Source organism: Sciurus carolinensis, chromosome 7 (genome assembly GCF_902686445.1).
Source record: "Sciurus carolinensis chromosome 7, mSciCar1.2, whole genome shotgun sequence".
NCBI classification, from domain to species: Eukaryota; Metazoa; Chordata; class Mammalia; order Rodentia; family Sciuridae; genus Sciurus; species Sciurus carolinensis.
The window spans coordinates 105,951,835-105,968,139 of NC_062219.1; the positions used below are offsets into that span (position 1 = coordinate 105,951,835).

Consider the following 16,305-nt stretch of genomic DNA (forward strand, 5'->3'; position numbering starts at 1 on the left):
GTAGGATCTTCAGTGTTAGATTTCACCAGCCTGACACTGAATTTCAAGGAAGAGTCTCATGCTTATTACACTGTCATAGTCCCAGGCAAGGGTTGTGCACCATACTATGCTGACCAACATTGGGGTCGGGCTGGTGAGGGTAATCCCTTGGTCTCTAAGGCTGACTCTATGCTGGTTCACATTGAGTCTCACAGCTGCAAGGACCTGCAGTCTCAGGGTTACACCTGTGCCCATGCCAAAGCTGACAATGATGCAGGTTGAGACCTGAATCTGCTCCATCACGATGCAGGTCGATGGCTGGTGCCTGAGCAAGGTCAGAGGCTATGGGGCCAGACAATGGTGGAGACAACCCTAACATGGCCAAAAATGTATTCTTTATAATTTTCACACAATGACAAAAATCTCTTAATAATTCATTTATAGAAAGGTATTCCTGATGTGATATGATGCATTACTGTATTTTATTAGTGTACTTTCTTCAGTGTTACATTAAGTAACATTAAAGTTATTCATACTCCAAATGATTTGATCTGAATTTTCAGCACACTTGTTCCTCTGTACTGAAGGACTTCCAGTTTTCTAAAGTTATTATTAAGCCAATTTTTCTTGGAAACAAATTTATAAATTAGCTAGAAATATTATCCTCACCAAAGTACGCAAGAGAGGAATGGTATTTTAATTTTTGTTTTATTTTATTCATCTTTTTAAAAACTGTGTGCTGCAGTACAGATAGTGTTCAACAAACTAGACTCTGAAGTTAAAGGGCCTACATTTCAGTTCTGCCATTGCTAATTCTGAGACTTTAGTGTACTTCTCAGAACCATAATCAATTCATCTGTAAAATGGAGATTGTGATAACCCCTATTACTCAGGAATAATGCCATTTCTAGAAATGGATTAAGGAAGGATTGTAAATAGGATAAAGAGGCAGAGATGCCATCCTTGATTTTCTCCTTAAATATAAAATGTAATATAAAAATATGTTGGCTCGTTTAAAAAAAAACTTGTTTGCTTTTTGTTATTTTTTTTTCTTTTTCCTTTTTCTTTGGCAATACTAGGGTTTGAACACAGAGCTTTGCATATACTAAGCAGATACTCTACCAATGAGCTACTTTCCCAGCCCTTAGAGAGTATTGTTTGCTTGTTTGTGATTGATATAGGGTTGTATTATATTTCCTAGGCTTCCTGGACCTTTTGGATTCAAGCAATCTCCTTCTTCAGCCTCCTGAGTAGCTAGACCTATAGACAGGCACATGCCACTCTGACTGGCTTAGGTAATACCTTGCAAACCTTGGCTTGCATACAATGGCAAATTTATGCCTCATTTTAGTTATTTGACTCTTGCAGATGCTTGAGTTTTTTTTTTTTTTTAATGGAATTTATTTTAAAGCAATATCATTCAGAACCATGTCCTCTTGCTTTTGATCTGAATTAAAAATTGCTGCAAAACTTATCCAAGGCACAATTCTCCACATTGTTGATAAGCATCCTATTCTGGAGATAGTAATTTCTGAGACTACCATAAATTCAATATCATAGGATTCACATTTACCCATGTGCCATCTCTGCTTCTGAACTGCTTAGAATTTCTAAATCAGGAAAAATCATGAAACATGAAAGTCAGATTATATAAACTTTGTTTTAAGTTAATCTTTAAAGGTCCAAAGACAAGAAATGAGTTTAAAGGGGGCTCAGATATTTTTAAAATTTAAAAACCTGATTTTTTTCTAACATTCACATTTAAAATCAAATGCCATTACTCTCTGCTGGTTATCAGTTATGATTTCTTTCTCTGGCAGGACACAGAGAAACAATATCACATTTTCTAAGACTATTTCTAGTGATCTGAAATTAATTGGTCCATTAAAAAATTTATAGAATTGGGCATCAGTACTTACCTGAAGAAACTGTATAGATAGATGATGGATAAATGTATAGATAGATAGATCGAGGTTCTGGAGATTAAACAGAGGGGTGCTCTATCACTGAGCTACATCCCCAGGCATTTTCTTTGTTTTATTTTGAAGCAGGGTTTTGCTAAGTTACCTAGGCTGGCCTTGAACTTGCAACTGATCCTCCTACCTCAGTCTCCCTAGTAGCAGGGATTATAGGTGTGTGCCACTGCACCCATCTCTAGAAACTATAATTTTTAACTCTAATATTAGTCAAAATCACCTTAGCTATATTTTAATAACTAGCGTAAGATAATCTGCCACTGGTAATTAAAAAGTTACATTAGTATAGGACTTGCTGAAGTTCTATAATTGATTGAAGATGTTCCCCTTCACTTACTTATTTTTTTTTCCTAACATGGAAATGAATTGGGAAACTGAAAGCAGCTATGTATTAAAAAAAGGAGTAAGACAGAAAAATGTGAGTATTTGTCAAAACATAGCACAACTTTTATTTCATCTTTTTAAACTTTACAAAATATGTGTCTAGAAAGTCTTAAAGAAGCAATGATACATGTGACAGCACAGACATGTCTAAAGATAAGGCTTAATTTTTAAAATTGGAACCATTGACTGGATTGAAAGTTCAATATTGTAAATAAACATTAAACTTGGTCTTTATAAAATTTCGAGTTTATACTTTGGCAATTATTCCCTACTTGAAGGCAATCAACCTAAAACGGTTTTCCATATTCTCCTGTTAGGCTGTGTAGGTAACACAACCTTGAAATGATTCCTCAAAGTGCAGGTTCAGACATGATCATTCAGGATGAAGCTGATAACACTTTCCAACAAAATAAAGAAGATGTGAGCTTTTAGAATAAGGTATGCCAAATTCGAAGGACTACTCTTTGTCTCTGAGATTATGTCTCACTTATGTTGCTGATGCTAATGAAATCATAGTAATGGGAGACACAAGATTTATTAAAGTTTTCCAAGTGTGTCTCTTAAGCATTAAAATTTTTAAATCTTCTGTCTCCCATTTTTTACAAAAAAAGAGGAAAGTCATGCTATATTCTTGAATAAATAATTACATTTTTATGACTTATCTCTTCTTTTAATAGTCAACTTTTTAGAAATTTCTAATCAATTTCTATACATTTTTCAAATATATGGTAGGTACAGCCCTGAATAATCAGGCTTTGATTTTGGCTGAATTTTTATTATATTCAAAATCATATGCTGTTACTCTGTTACTCTCTGTTTATGGCCTATGTAAACCTCTCCATTTCCTCCTAAACTGCCTTTTTCCTTCCATTCATATTTGCAAGAGTTCTTGGTAATCTAATATCTCTTTGTCCTCATTGCTGTATCTATTTCCTCAAGCCCGATAGTCCCTCTAATGTGGCCTCTATGCCAGTAGTTCAATTTCTTTGTTCAAAACTAGGTCTTCCTCATCTTATAGAGCATCTGCCACAGAACTGACCTTAGTTAATGTTTGTTGAATAAGTGCGTCATGAAGAAAGGCACATACATGATTTTTTTTGCTAATGGATATATGTGGGGGGGGGCGTATTGTCTGATGGATGGCATTTGATCATTGCTTTAAATTAAACTCTCCTGTATTCTTTCCAAGATCTGTTTTCTTTTGAATTTTAAGTCCCTCTAATAGGTATCAGACTTATAATAATGATGAAAACAACTCATGTTTCATGCTTGGAACTATCTAGCTATTTCAAATACATAAAAATCATGTAATCATGACAACAATGCTGAGTTGGAATTGTTGTGAGCCACTCCTCATATGGATACACAGGAACACAGAGATGTGAAGTTTTAGTCATCCTGTAAGCATCAGCTCCAGGATTTGGAACCCTGTGTTCTTACTCTGGCATTTACTCCTTGAGCTACTCTTTTCAAATGACCCATTAATCCAAGTTCCTTGTTATGGTTTGGTTGTCAGGTAATGCAAGGACATTCAGAGGTGAAATGATTGGGTTATGAGAACTTTAACCCAATTAGTGAATTAATCCCCTGATGGGATTAACTGAGTGGTAACTGGAGGCAGGTAGGATGTGGCTGGAGGAGGTGAGCATTGGAGTATGTATTTTGTATCTGGTGAATGGAGCCTCTCTCTCTGCTTTCTGATCATCATTTGAGCCACTTCCTCTGTCACCTCCCCAGCCATGCTGTTTTGTCTCGCCTTGAGCCCCAAGGAATGAGGTTGCTGTCTATGGACTGAGACCTCTGAAACTGTGAACCCTCAAATAAACTTTTCCTTCTCTAAAATTGTGCTTGTCAGGTCTTTAAGTCCTAGTCGAGAAAAAACTGACTAAAATACTTCTGATACTGCCTTTCACTTTCTTTCCTCAAACTCTTTGTCTTTGACAGAATTAGGTTATTTTTAACATGGGCCCTAAAATGTCTTCTAAGCCCTACACAAACCTTCTCAAGAAATACTTGGAAATGATTTCAATCAGAAAAAATATCTCTTTCATAACATGGGGGTAGAAAATATAGCTCGGTCTCAAGGGAATTGAAGTTGAGAAATTAGCACACATGCATTTACATAATTGTCTATATCAACCTGGTCTTTGCACCTTGGCTTTGGAATGTGTTTGGTCAAAGTCACAGGATTTGTTTTCCCCCTCGTTTTTCCTTTTGAAGGACTCTCTTGAACTGACTGTGTTTATATACTTAAGATCATAGTTCCTCACGAGGCAGCCCCTTCCTACATAGCTCTCCGGCTTTCCAGGTTTTAGTCATTTCCCCTTCCTCTCACCCACTCAGGCAAGGGATGATAAATTCACTTACTATTACTGCTAACTGCATTGTCCATACTGGTTTCTTTATACCTTACCCAAGTCTTCGGAAATTTTCTTTATTAAATTCTCCTTCAATACCCAATTTCAGTATGCCAACTATTTCCTATTGTCTTCCTGACTAATCCAAGTTCCAGATGTATCTAAATTGCTATAAATTTTTTTTAGAAAAATCCATATAATTATTATAACATTATTATTATATATTACTTTATATATCTGTCCTTCTTAGTCTGTTCATGCTGTCAAGACCAAAATTCCTTATTCTTCATAATTTATAAATGAATTTATCTTGCTGTTCTGGAGACTGAGAAGCCCAAGATGAAGGAGATTCAAACTCTCGTGAGGGCCTCACTCCTCATAGATCATGCATTTAGCTGTGTTCTCACAGTAGAAAGAACAAGGGCTCCACCCTTCAACCTCTTTTATAAAGTGCTAATCCCATTCTTAAGGGCTCTGCCTCATGACTTATTTATTTCTGCAAACACCCACCTCTTGATACTATCACATTGTGTGTTCAGTTCCAAGGTATGAACTTTGGGGGGAAATACCACATTCAGACCATTCCATTTAAGTGTTAGACATGATGCTTAAACACATTTACTCCCAAAACAGGACCCATCTTTCTACTGTCTTCCTGCTTACTGGAAAGGAAGAGCAAGACTTTCTTCAAGTTGGAGATAGGAAAAACTAAACTTAGATTTAGAAGAGTTTGTGATGGATGTTTATGAGAGCAGCTTCCAGGATGGTGGCAATAATAATGACCCCTTGGTACTTTTGTCCTTGTATGGTTTCCTTCTATGTGAAATTATGTCTAGTTTCTATGCCCAGGAAAATACTACAGTGTATGACTTTTTAATCTATGTCATGAAAAGCATTGCAACTTCTCCCGGATCACTTGCTTAGGTGCTTAGGATAGAAAGATGCCATGATATATAAAGAAAGCCAACTTGCAACTCATCTGAGTAAATATACTTGGAAGCAATCGAACCCCAGAGAAATACTTGTATGTAACCCTGCTATTTGACTACATTGATGAGACACCATAATCCAATCTGCTCATTCAAGACATTCCTGAATTACCAATCTCCAGAAACTGTAAGAATATCATTATCATTTTACTATTATAACTATTTATTATAATAAGTAGACAAGTAAAACAAAGTTGAATAGAAGGATTAATATGTATTGATTTTCATTACTGATCATGAAAGCTGTAAAGTTTAGCAGAGAAGGGGGAAAAAAAGTTCAAAGTGCCATGAATCCCACAAAGTTTCTTAAAATTAAATTCAAAAAGTGGCTTTAACTTTCTTTCATATGTGAGAGATATTTGGATTTGAAGAGATCTAAAGGATTCCCAGATGTGCTGGCCCAAGTTTCTAGGCAAGTCTACAGTTCTTGAAGCCTTGCAACATGGAGGACTTTGAAACATAAGCACAATTTTGCTAAATAATGTGAAGAAGCAATCACCCCCAAATGGGACTCTCACAGGTAAGAGTTCAGCCACAGAGAAAGAGAAGAGAGAGAAAGAAAGTATGTCTGGGGCCATGGAACATAAGTGTGAAGTCATTAAACAGAAAAAAAAATTTATACAGCTATATCAACATGAGTGGCTCACAGGGATGTTAGTAGGTCGAATCTTGCCCTTGAAATGTTTCAGCCAGAATACATGAAACTATTCTTATACAAATAATATTTTCAAGTCATCTTTAATATGTGGATAGTGATTTTTTTTTCACTGTGTCTCGTATGTTTGTGTTTTCTAAAACTTTTGGTAGCTGATCCCTCAGTGAATGATTGATTTTTAAAGTTTTATAATGCATGTATTTTAAAAAACATGATGTGCTTATAAACACTTTAGTCTTCATTTATCTCCCAAGGGTTTTCTGGGATAGTTCCAAATTAAAATACTCTATCATGTTGTTATATCATATGTTAGACCAATGTGTCTCAATTTTTTGTTTTAGGGGAAAAAAGTCATTGCAGATCATTTCCTACTATGCTAAAAAGCTCAAGCAGAAAGAGAACAATCTATGAAAATAGAAAAGAGATGAACAGAAGCAGCCAACTGGCACCCATGTTTGGGGCTCACATGCAAATCAAGTTGTTCTCTGCTTTCCAACACTTCCCAAGTTCTTTTAAAACCATATTTAAAGCTGGATAGCGACTCTATATGAAGTCATCAGTGATATAAATACAGACAGCATTGTGTTGGTTAGAGCAATGCCAGGAATTGACAGGACCAACAGATAAAACCAAAGCAATTAAGTTTCCATAAACACTTGACTTGGTGTTGAATCAACATTCTTCCTTATAAACAGCAGTGTAGCAAGAAATAAATGACAATCATACATTTCCAGTATATAAACCATGCTGGTCTAGTGAAGAAACATTCTTCTTTTCCAACTTTTTTCTTACAATGTGAGGAAATAAGTCACTCAGTAATTTGTGAGTTTTACTTCAGAAATCAAGTGAAATTCCCTGTCTTCATAATGTTAAGGAATTTACAGATAAGATCTGCTGTGTTTTCTGTTTAACACTTAAAGATATATCTCAGGCATTCATTGTGAGCTTTTGGTTAAGCCAAGAAAATTCTGTCTTATAAGAACCTTTCTGTTAATTTTTATGTGCTAACTCCTGCTACAGCACTAACACTCATTACTACACACTTCTTACCTCCTATTCTTCCCTTGTAGATAATCAGTTGATCTCTCTCAAAAAAGATGTGAGTAAAGTATTTTTATTAAATAATGGCTTCTTTTTTCCCCAAAGCAAAATGTCAGTCCACACTGGGAAAAAAAAGACACCAGCAAGCCATGTAGATAGACATTTCGATGTAAGTACACACACACACACACACACACACGCACGCACACACAGACATTTCTCAAGTTTTCAGAATAATAATAAAAATCATAAACATCTGATTTGATCCAATGATTTTTCTACTTTCATATATGATTTCCCTTACATATGTGATATGTTCTTTTCTTGAAAATTTTTATTCACTTTTCTCCTTTTAACTCAATTTTACTATTTCATTTTTAGTATAATACCATTTAGTATTCTGAATTTCTCATGGTAGTTGTTTCCACATTTTTTTTGTACAAATCTCTATTAGAATGTTGCCTACTGCAGATAGTTTTGCTGTTAAACACAAAGTTTCCTTAGGAAAATGGACTATTTTCTTTATTTGCCCCATAACCTCTCAAAGGGTCTGACACATAGAATCATTTCCATAAATGCACTGCATATACCATATGCCAGACACGGGACTGCAAATTCTGTGAGATTCTGCAGTTTACGTTTGGCTATTTTATATAGTTACAGTATCTATGAGAGGGTGTGTTTCATATTAAGAACTCAATATTATTGAATGAATAAATGAATCAATGAATGAATGAAATGAAGCCAATAAAGTGATTCCTTTTCCTTGGCCATTAGGTCCCTTTCCCTTTCAGTTTCCTTGCTGTCTGGCTTCTGCTTCATTGAATCATGCTGCTAATCTTTGCAACTTATTCTCATTGTAAAAGTTTAATACTGTCAAGTTCCTTTGAAGATGTTGCTTAGTTATACACTAGAAATATGTACACAATTATGATTCAAAATCTTTAGACTCTAGATTGGTTTGAAATACCTTGTATTCACGCTGTTTGCCTGCTGTCCCTTGATCTGTTATAAGCATTTCCCTAGTCCTGACTGCCTCATTGAACAAATCTTCTCAGTGGAGTGTCATTTAATGGCAAGAGTACACTATATAGCTAAAGAACTGATTCCTGGTAGGACACAGATTTACAAGCTGTGTGGATTGGGTAAGTTATATTGTGTCTTTTTCAGTTTCTTTATGGAAAAAGAAATTAATAAGCTAACTAGTAACATTGTTATGTTAAATAGGAGATGATATGCAAAGCCTTATCCTAGCACCAATGTAATCTAAAAGTCAATGTTCATGATTTCCATAATTTTAATGAATGGATTTATAAACAAGACATACTATACAAATCCAAAATAATATGACTTGTTGCATTTATTCTCATAAACTTCTTGAGGTAGGGCTTAGGAAAAACATTTTTCATGTGGGATCAATTACCACGTCATTATATAAATCTGATAGTGCTAGGCTAACATATTGTCTTTCAAAACAACCAGCCAGCTGAAGGGGAAGATATTCAAATAGGAAGTAGTGTATATCTCTTTTTACAATTGAAGGCAAAATGATTTTAGATGTTACATGGACAATCGGTAAGCATTTCATGGAAAATAGAGAGAAAAGTTTGTCCTTTACTGTAAGGCGGCTTGTGCAGAGATATTGAGAATTGATAGGAGAGGGGGGATTTTGAGCTGTCCACACTTGTTCTGCAACACTTTCATCTGTCAGTCTCCAATCCTTCTTCAAGTCTCCAGTGTCTTCCTACTAGGACTGGCACTCTGCAGAGCACACACTTTTGTACCCACTTTATCTCAGCCTTTTTCAGCAACTTCTTCTCTCTGGACATTTCCTTTCACCTCATCCCTTTTCCATTGCCATCTCTACTCCATTAATATTTCCTCTTCTATGAACGATTCTTCTGAGCGCTGCTCTTGTAAAGTCTTACTTGGAATATATATACCAAGGCTGCCAACAGCTACCTTCCTCTCATGTTTACAGGGACCTTTAATATGTAATACAATGAATTAAATTCAAGAGGAATAGCCAACACAATAATTTGTTTAGAAGAGGTGTGACTGCACACATCAAATAGTAGATCATCATAGAATTGGAATTCATGACAACATATAATGCAGTTCTCACATTCAGATCTTTGGTAAATAAAGAAGTTGCTTTAAGTCTGTCTTATATCAAAATAAATTTTACTTTTATAGTTGGATGTGGAAATCAAAATTCATCTTCTCTTTATTAGATATCCCAATGATCTCTCCCATTCGATTTCAGTTGAACCTTTGTCATAAATCAGATTATGTAAGTGAATGTTTCTGTAGTCCATAACATTCTATTGATCCATTTTACATATATATATATATATATATATATATATATATATATATATGTAACTAGCACTCTGTCTTTGTTACTGAAGCATTATAGTAAGTATTGATATCTGGTAATTTAAGTCCTCCAGCTTTATGCTTCTCCAAAATTTTATCAAGTTGAATTTGTCTTCTGGAGGAAAATTTCTTCATGACACATTAATTTGGAATAACCTGAATTTCTGAAATAGAACACACACACACATATACATCACATGCATACATAAGTGAAGCATAAAGGAAAGAAAGATAAACTGAAGCAGACTGAATTTGAGGAATCTCCTCTCTAAATTCAGAGCAAATTCCTCCTGTGAGAATGGAGACTAAAAGTTTGAACTTCTCACACTGAGAGGCACCAAAGCAGTTGAAAATAGACACTGACCCCTTCTTAGGTCTATGTAGCACTAGCAATTTAAATCTGCATGTATTTTCTGCATCTTGTCCATTTTACCCCTTCTTCCCCCAACTAAACCTAGATACACATATCACTTGGGTTTTGTCTCTGTGAAATGTAATTGCTTCAGAGAGACAGGTAGGAGAAGCAATCTAATGCAATCTGACCAAACTGCATAAAGTTCATTTTTCATTTTTTCATCTTTTGCCTATTTCTTATGAATGTAGGCAGTTGAATCCAGCCAGCTGTAATCCAGGCATGGTACCACATAGTTAAATTACAAACTTTTATTTAAACAAAAAGTACAAGTAAGAATTCAAAAATAAGACTCAGACTATGAAAAGATATTTGCAACACATTTGGCTAATATCTCATATAAAGAACATATACCAATAAGAAAAACATAGTCAACCTAATCATAACAATGGACAAAAAACTGAACTGAGACTACAAAGATGATGGTATTAAAGTGACTGATCCACATATTAAAATGTACTCAGTATCATTAGTCATTAGAAAAATATAATGGATAACATTGAAACATAATGGATAACAATAAATGTAAAAAAGACTAAGAATACAAAGAGCAGGTGGGGACATAAAATTGGTAGAAGTATGAATTGATAAAACAACTTCGGAAAAACACTGGATAAAAAGAAAACATGTATATCATATGACCTGCTAATTCCACTCTAAACTATATAGCAGATACCAAAAACCAGTCACAACAGTGTCTAACAAAGCTACGTGGAGAAAATATTTATAGAAGTTTTTCATATCTCCAAATTAAAAACAATCAAAATATGTATGAAAGATAATAAGCCAAAAATTGTATGCTATATATACAGTGGATTACTGTTGCAGAGTGAGAATGACCCACAGGAATGAAGACAAAACAAGGGTCTGCAACCAGTTCTTTGGGACCTCACAGCAAGAGTATCAGTCTACTTGTGCATAGTAGCAGGCAGGAGTTTATTAGAAGGGAAAGGCAAAGGGGGAAAAAGGAACACTTTTAGGGGAGAAAGGGAAAGAGAGGGTCCTCTCAGAGGAGAAAGATGGTGCACCCCCATCAAGCTCCAGTTTTATTGAGGGTCCCAGGGAATTTTCCAGAGAGTCCCAACCAGATCCATCTCTCAACTTTTGACCTGTAGCAGGATTGCATCAGACTTTTAAGTCCCTGCTGCACATGGTCCTACCCCACGGAGGGAAAATTTTACTATTTTAATGACATGCTGAAGATTCAAAGGCAACTCTGGGTCACCTTAGCCTACGCTAACTGGTTCTAATTGGAATTTGTTCTTACAGATTTTATGGTTGATGGGCTTTGCTTCTAATTATCCCATCTTCCTGAGTCCTGAAATCTAGTTTGTATGAAGGTCATAAAGTACCCCCTCAGGGTAACATGTACTTTTTTATGGGTTGAGAGAACACTTTGGGTCCATTTCTCCTGCGGATCATAGGTTGCTGCTGAAGAATGTAGCGTATCCTATTGACTTAAGATAGGGAAGGTCCAGAGGGGCCTCAGGTAAATTGCTTTTTGAAAGAAAGCCTGTGGAGGTCAGTACAGTAGGCACAGTCTATAGAATTATCCCCTTAGTAATGTCCTCACTACTCGTGTCTGTCTGCTACCTATTAATACTACGCAGCTGGTAACACACAGCAACTTCTTTGTAAGCAACATGGATCCAACTCCTAGCCACAATATTGAGAGAAAGAGGGTCCTCATTAAAATGCATATATATTCCACTTATACAAAGTTTAAAAACTGAAAAAACTAACCCACAGTTATGAAAATCAGAATAAGCTTTTACTCTTGGGGGCTACACACTGGAGAAAGGACAATGGACTTATTAGGTGTTGAAAATTTTCTGTGTCTGTACCATGATTACGGTAGTGTTTTCACAGGTATATACATATTTACAAATTTATCAAACTGTGCACTTAAGATTTGTGCACTTTAGTATAATAGATAATGGAGGTTAGTAGATTCACTGAGGCAAAGATTTAAAAATAGAAGAAATGTTCTTTGTACAGTTCATTCTTATCAATTTTTTGGTCAAGGAAAGGAAAAGACTGTTCTTCACGCAAGTGCTTTTGGAGAAGGTCATGGTCTAACTGTTTAACACAGGAGAATACATTTCCCCCGGCATGCCAAGGGGCAGGACACAGTTCTCCAGTCTTTTCCCTCTGCCTGGATCTTTCTTTCTACAAAGTATTTATTTTCAAGTGTTCATATTTCTATTTGTCAATAAGAAACACAATTTTAAGCTAAAAGCTAAGGAGATTTTAAATAGTGTCTCAAGGATTTGGTATTATTGCCAAGTGTTCTTTTTAAGAATATTGACTTAAAATTGCCTTTTGTTATGAAATAATTGACTAAGAAGGAAACACTATTAATAAAGTCAATGATCTGATGCTTCTACTTCAGCTGTAATACCTTTGTACATAAAAGTTGCTTTTGCTTGAGTTCAAGCAACTAAATGATTTGTCGGTCAAAATGTCTAATTAGTTCTCAGGTTTGCAGTATCCAGGCAATAGAAAATCATTTAGCTCATGCTGTGGGTTTAGCCCTGGTCACACTCTGCACATATTCTGTCCCAATGTTCCAGTGAATAAGCCTCACTCTGCTTCCACAGAGTGAGGAACCACTTACATTACCCACCCCACAACCTCAGTTCAACCTGAATTCTGTTCTTCAATTCTAATTTGCATGTATGCATCTTTGTTACTTCAGCAGGTTTTTGCTGTTTGCAAAACCTCTGCCTATTGTCTACCATTTGATATTCATTCTGCCCCATGCTCTGACTTCAAATTTTGAACTATTATCTCCTATACAATAATAACAGACCTTAAACTATACTACAGAGCAATAGTAACAAAAACAGCATGGTATTCGCATCAAAATAGACAGGTAGACCTATGTTACAGAATAGAAGACACAGGGAAAAACCCACTTAAATACAGTTACCTCATAATAGACAAAAGAGTCAAAAACCATACAAGGGAGAAAAGATAGCCTCTTCAACAAATGTTGCTGGCAAAACTGGAAATCCATATGTAGTAAAAAGAAATTTAACCTCTATCTCTCACCCTGCACAAAACTCAACTCAAAATGGGTCAAGTACCTTGGAATCAGACAAGAGACCCTGCACCAAATAAAAGAAAAAGTAGGTCCAAATATTCATCATGTTGGCTTAGGATCAGACTTCCTTAGCAAGACTCCTAAAGCACAAGAAATAAAAGCAAGGATCAATAAATAGGATGTATTCAAACTAAAAAGTTTTTTCTCAGCAAAGGATACGATCAATAATGTGAAAAGAGAGCCTGCAGAGTGGGAGAAAATCTTTTCCACATGCACTTCAGATAGAGCACTAATCTCCAAAATTTATAAAGAACTTACAAAACTTTACACCAAAAATACAAAGAACCCAATCAATAAATGGACCAAGGAACTGAATAGACACTTCTCAAAAGAAGATATACAGATGATTAACAAATATATGAAAAAGTGTTCAATATCTCTAGTAATTAGAGAAATGAAAATTAAAACCACCCTAATATTTCATTTTACTCCAATTAGAATGACTATTATCAAGAACGCAAGCAATAATAGGTGTTGGCATGGATGTTGGGAAAAAGGCATACTTTTACATTGCTGGTGGAATTGCAAATTTGTCAGCCACTCTGGAAAGCAGTGTGGAGAATCCTCAGAAAACTTGGAATGGACCTGCCTTTTGACCCAGTTATCCCACTCCTCCGTTTATACCCAAAGGACTTAAAATCAGCATTCTACAGTAACATAGTCACAGAAATGTTTACAGCAGCTCAGTTCACAATAGCTACATTGTGGAATCAACCTAGAAGCCCTTCAACAGATGAATGGATAAAGAAACTCTGGTATATATACACAATGGAATATTATTCAGCCATAAAGAAGAATAAAATAATGGCATTTGCAGGTAAATGGTTGGAATCAGATGCTAAGTGAAATAAACCAATCCCCAAAAACCAAAGGCTGTATGATTTCTCTGATAAGGGGATGATGATACACAATGGGGGTAGCGAGGTGGGAGATTAGAGAAGACTGGAGGAACTTTGGATTATGTAGAGGGAAATGAGGGAGTGGGGGCAGGGGTATGAAAGATGGTGGAATGAGACAGACTTTGTTACCCTATGTACATGTATGATTACACAAATGGTGTGAATCTACATCGTGTACAACTATAGAAATGAAAAGTCATACCCCATTCGTGTACAATGAATCAAAATGCAGTTTGTAAAAAGAAAAAAGAAAACTTGAAAAAAAAAAAAAAAAAGCCCAATGTCTGTACTCTCAGAATGCCAGGCCAACTGGGATAACCCCCTGATCTCCTGGATTCAGTCCTCATTCTTGAATGCTCAATATAGTTCTGATATCTGAGTGTGAACTTTTTCTTTCTTGGTTTGACTTAGCTGCCTCAAGTGGCTGTTTGAAACTTAGGCGAACCATGTTGGTCCTTCTGTTTTCCTTCTGGTTTTTTCTCTGAGGAGTTTTAAGTTACGTATACACATTCTACCCAAGCCAAAACTTGAGCTAAAAAAAATCTAAAGGTGCTTTCTTAGCAACTTTCCTTCTGCATAGTTGTCTTCATCTTGGATCCATTCAAGTTCTTTGGATGGATCAAAAATTCTAGGTGACCATAATCCCAGCTGTTGCCAACTTTCACATGATCACTTTGAAGAGGTCACAGTGTTTTCTTTTAGTCTCTTTCAATGTTTGCACAAGTTATACATTCTGGCATTAAATCATCTCTAATGCAGTATTGTACTACAATTTTATGCAAGCATTATAAAACACTGATTGTTTTTGATCCATATGAAACAAAAGATATTTTATCCATACTTAAAGAATTATTGTTGCATATATATCTCCAATAATCTAAAGTAATATTATGTGGTTTCCAATGCCTTCAGTCAGAATTAGAGTCCTTTCATAAAGCATAGTATACTTTCAATTTGTGGTTATTGCAACATTCTGCAAAGAACAATATTTGCTAACTCTAAAGAATTGGTTTTCTCTTGAAGTCTTATGAATTTGAATGACATCTGTATCTCCAGCAAGTTGGATTTAATTCTAAACAAAAAGAAGCCGATCTTCAGAGAATTTGTGGGTTTAAATTGTCATAGAGAACAGAACCTAGCACAAAACACTAGTACTTCAACCTCAGGATCAGTATGGCTTTTATTTTATCATACAGTATTAAATTAACAGATTGTGATGGAGGGGCATGTGTGTCAGTGGTTTTTAACATCTGAAAATACAAAGTCATTTTTACATATTTACTAACAATGTTATATAATAGAAATAAATTTAGTGTATACATAGAAGTAAAATTAGATTTATCTTATTTATGCTATTACAGAAAAAAATTCACAGACTTCAATAAGTTTTTAGTTCTGGGTTCCAACTCCATGGCAACTTATGAAAAAAAAATCCTAAAAATGGTAGGGGCCTGTGTGCAAAATATGTTGATAATGGTGTTAAGTGTATTAGAAAAATCACTATATCTAAACTTTTAATTACAAGTTATTCACCTTTTTCAAAATAATGTTCATGATGAACATGTAATAACAATAGAAATTATAGGAAAATAAAGTGAAACAATTCATATTAGTTATGTTTTCATATGTACTTTCAGCTAAGTAGTTAATTTTTACATGATTATAAATCTTGGAGTGTGAAGATATGTGAAACTTTAGAGAAAGAAAAAAAAACGAAGGGGGAAAAGTAGATGAAAAAGAGAGATAAAGATGAGATTGTTTGCATCTGTGTGTTCCCTGAAAGAATTGATTTAAAGAGCATCCCTCTTTTATCAAATGTGTTCTTCAGTGGGCAGGGGAAGTTTGAAAGAAGTGGCCAACCACACACACCATTGGATGAACAAGCATTACTATTTTATTCTGCATAAATTATTGAACTTGCTTATTAAAAAGTTCACCTCCATAAAATGAGAACCAAACTGCTAGTTTTTCTGCTTCCCATTCAGCAGGATGAATTCAGAAATAAACTTGATAGATTTCGAAAAGAAGGTGCCAACCTAATTTAAAAACCTGTACTCCTAGAGTTTGCTAACTATATCAAGTAAAAATAAAGGAGAGGGTGCTGATTTCACAACCATTCTTAGGAGAG

The 16,305-nt window shown here is 35.2% G+C and overlaps 1 protein-coding gene across 8 annotated transcripts in view; it reads left to right on the forward strand.

The window, feature by feature from the left end:
- Positions 1–8,402: 8,402 nt before the first annotated feature.
- The window catches only part of Crisp1 (cysteine rich secretory protein 1), a 76,939-nt gene continuing 69,036 nt past the window's right edge, over positions 8,403–16,305 (forward strand). For 7 of the 8 annotated variants that reach the window (XM_047559390.1, XM_047559388.1, XM_047559387.1 and 4 more), the window contains exon 1: positions 8,403–8,526. In XM_047559390.1, the coding sequence (XP_047415346.1) occupies positions 8,454–8,526 (73 nt within the window). In that variant the 5' untranslated portion in view covers positions 8,403–8,453. The remainder of the gene's footprint in view (positions 8,527–16,305) is intronic. The other variant, XM_047559394.1, reaches the window with a different exon arrangement.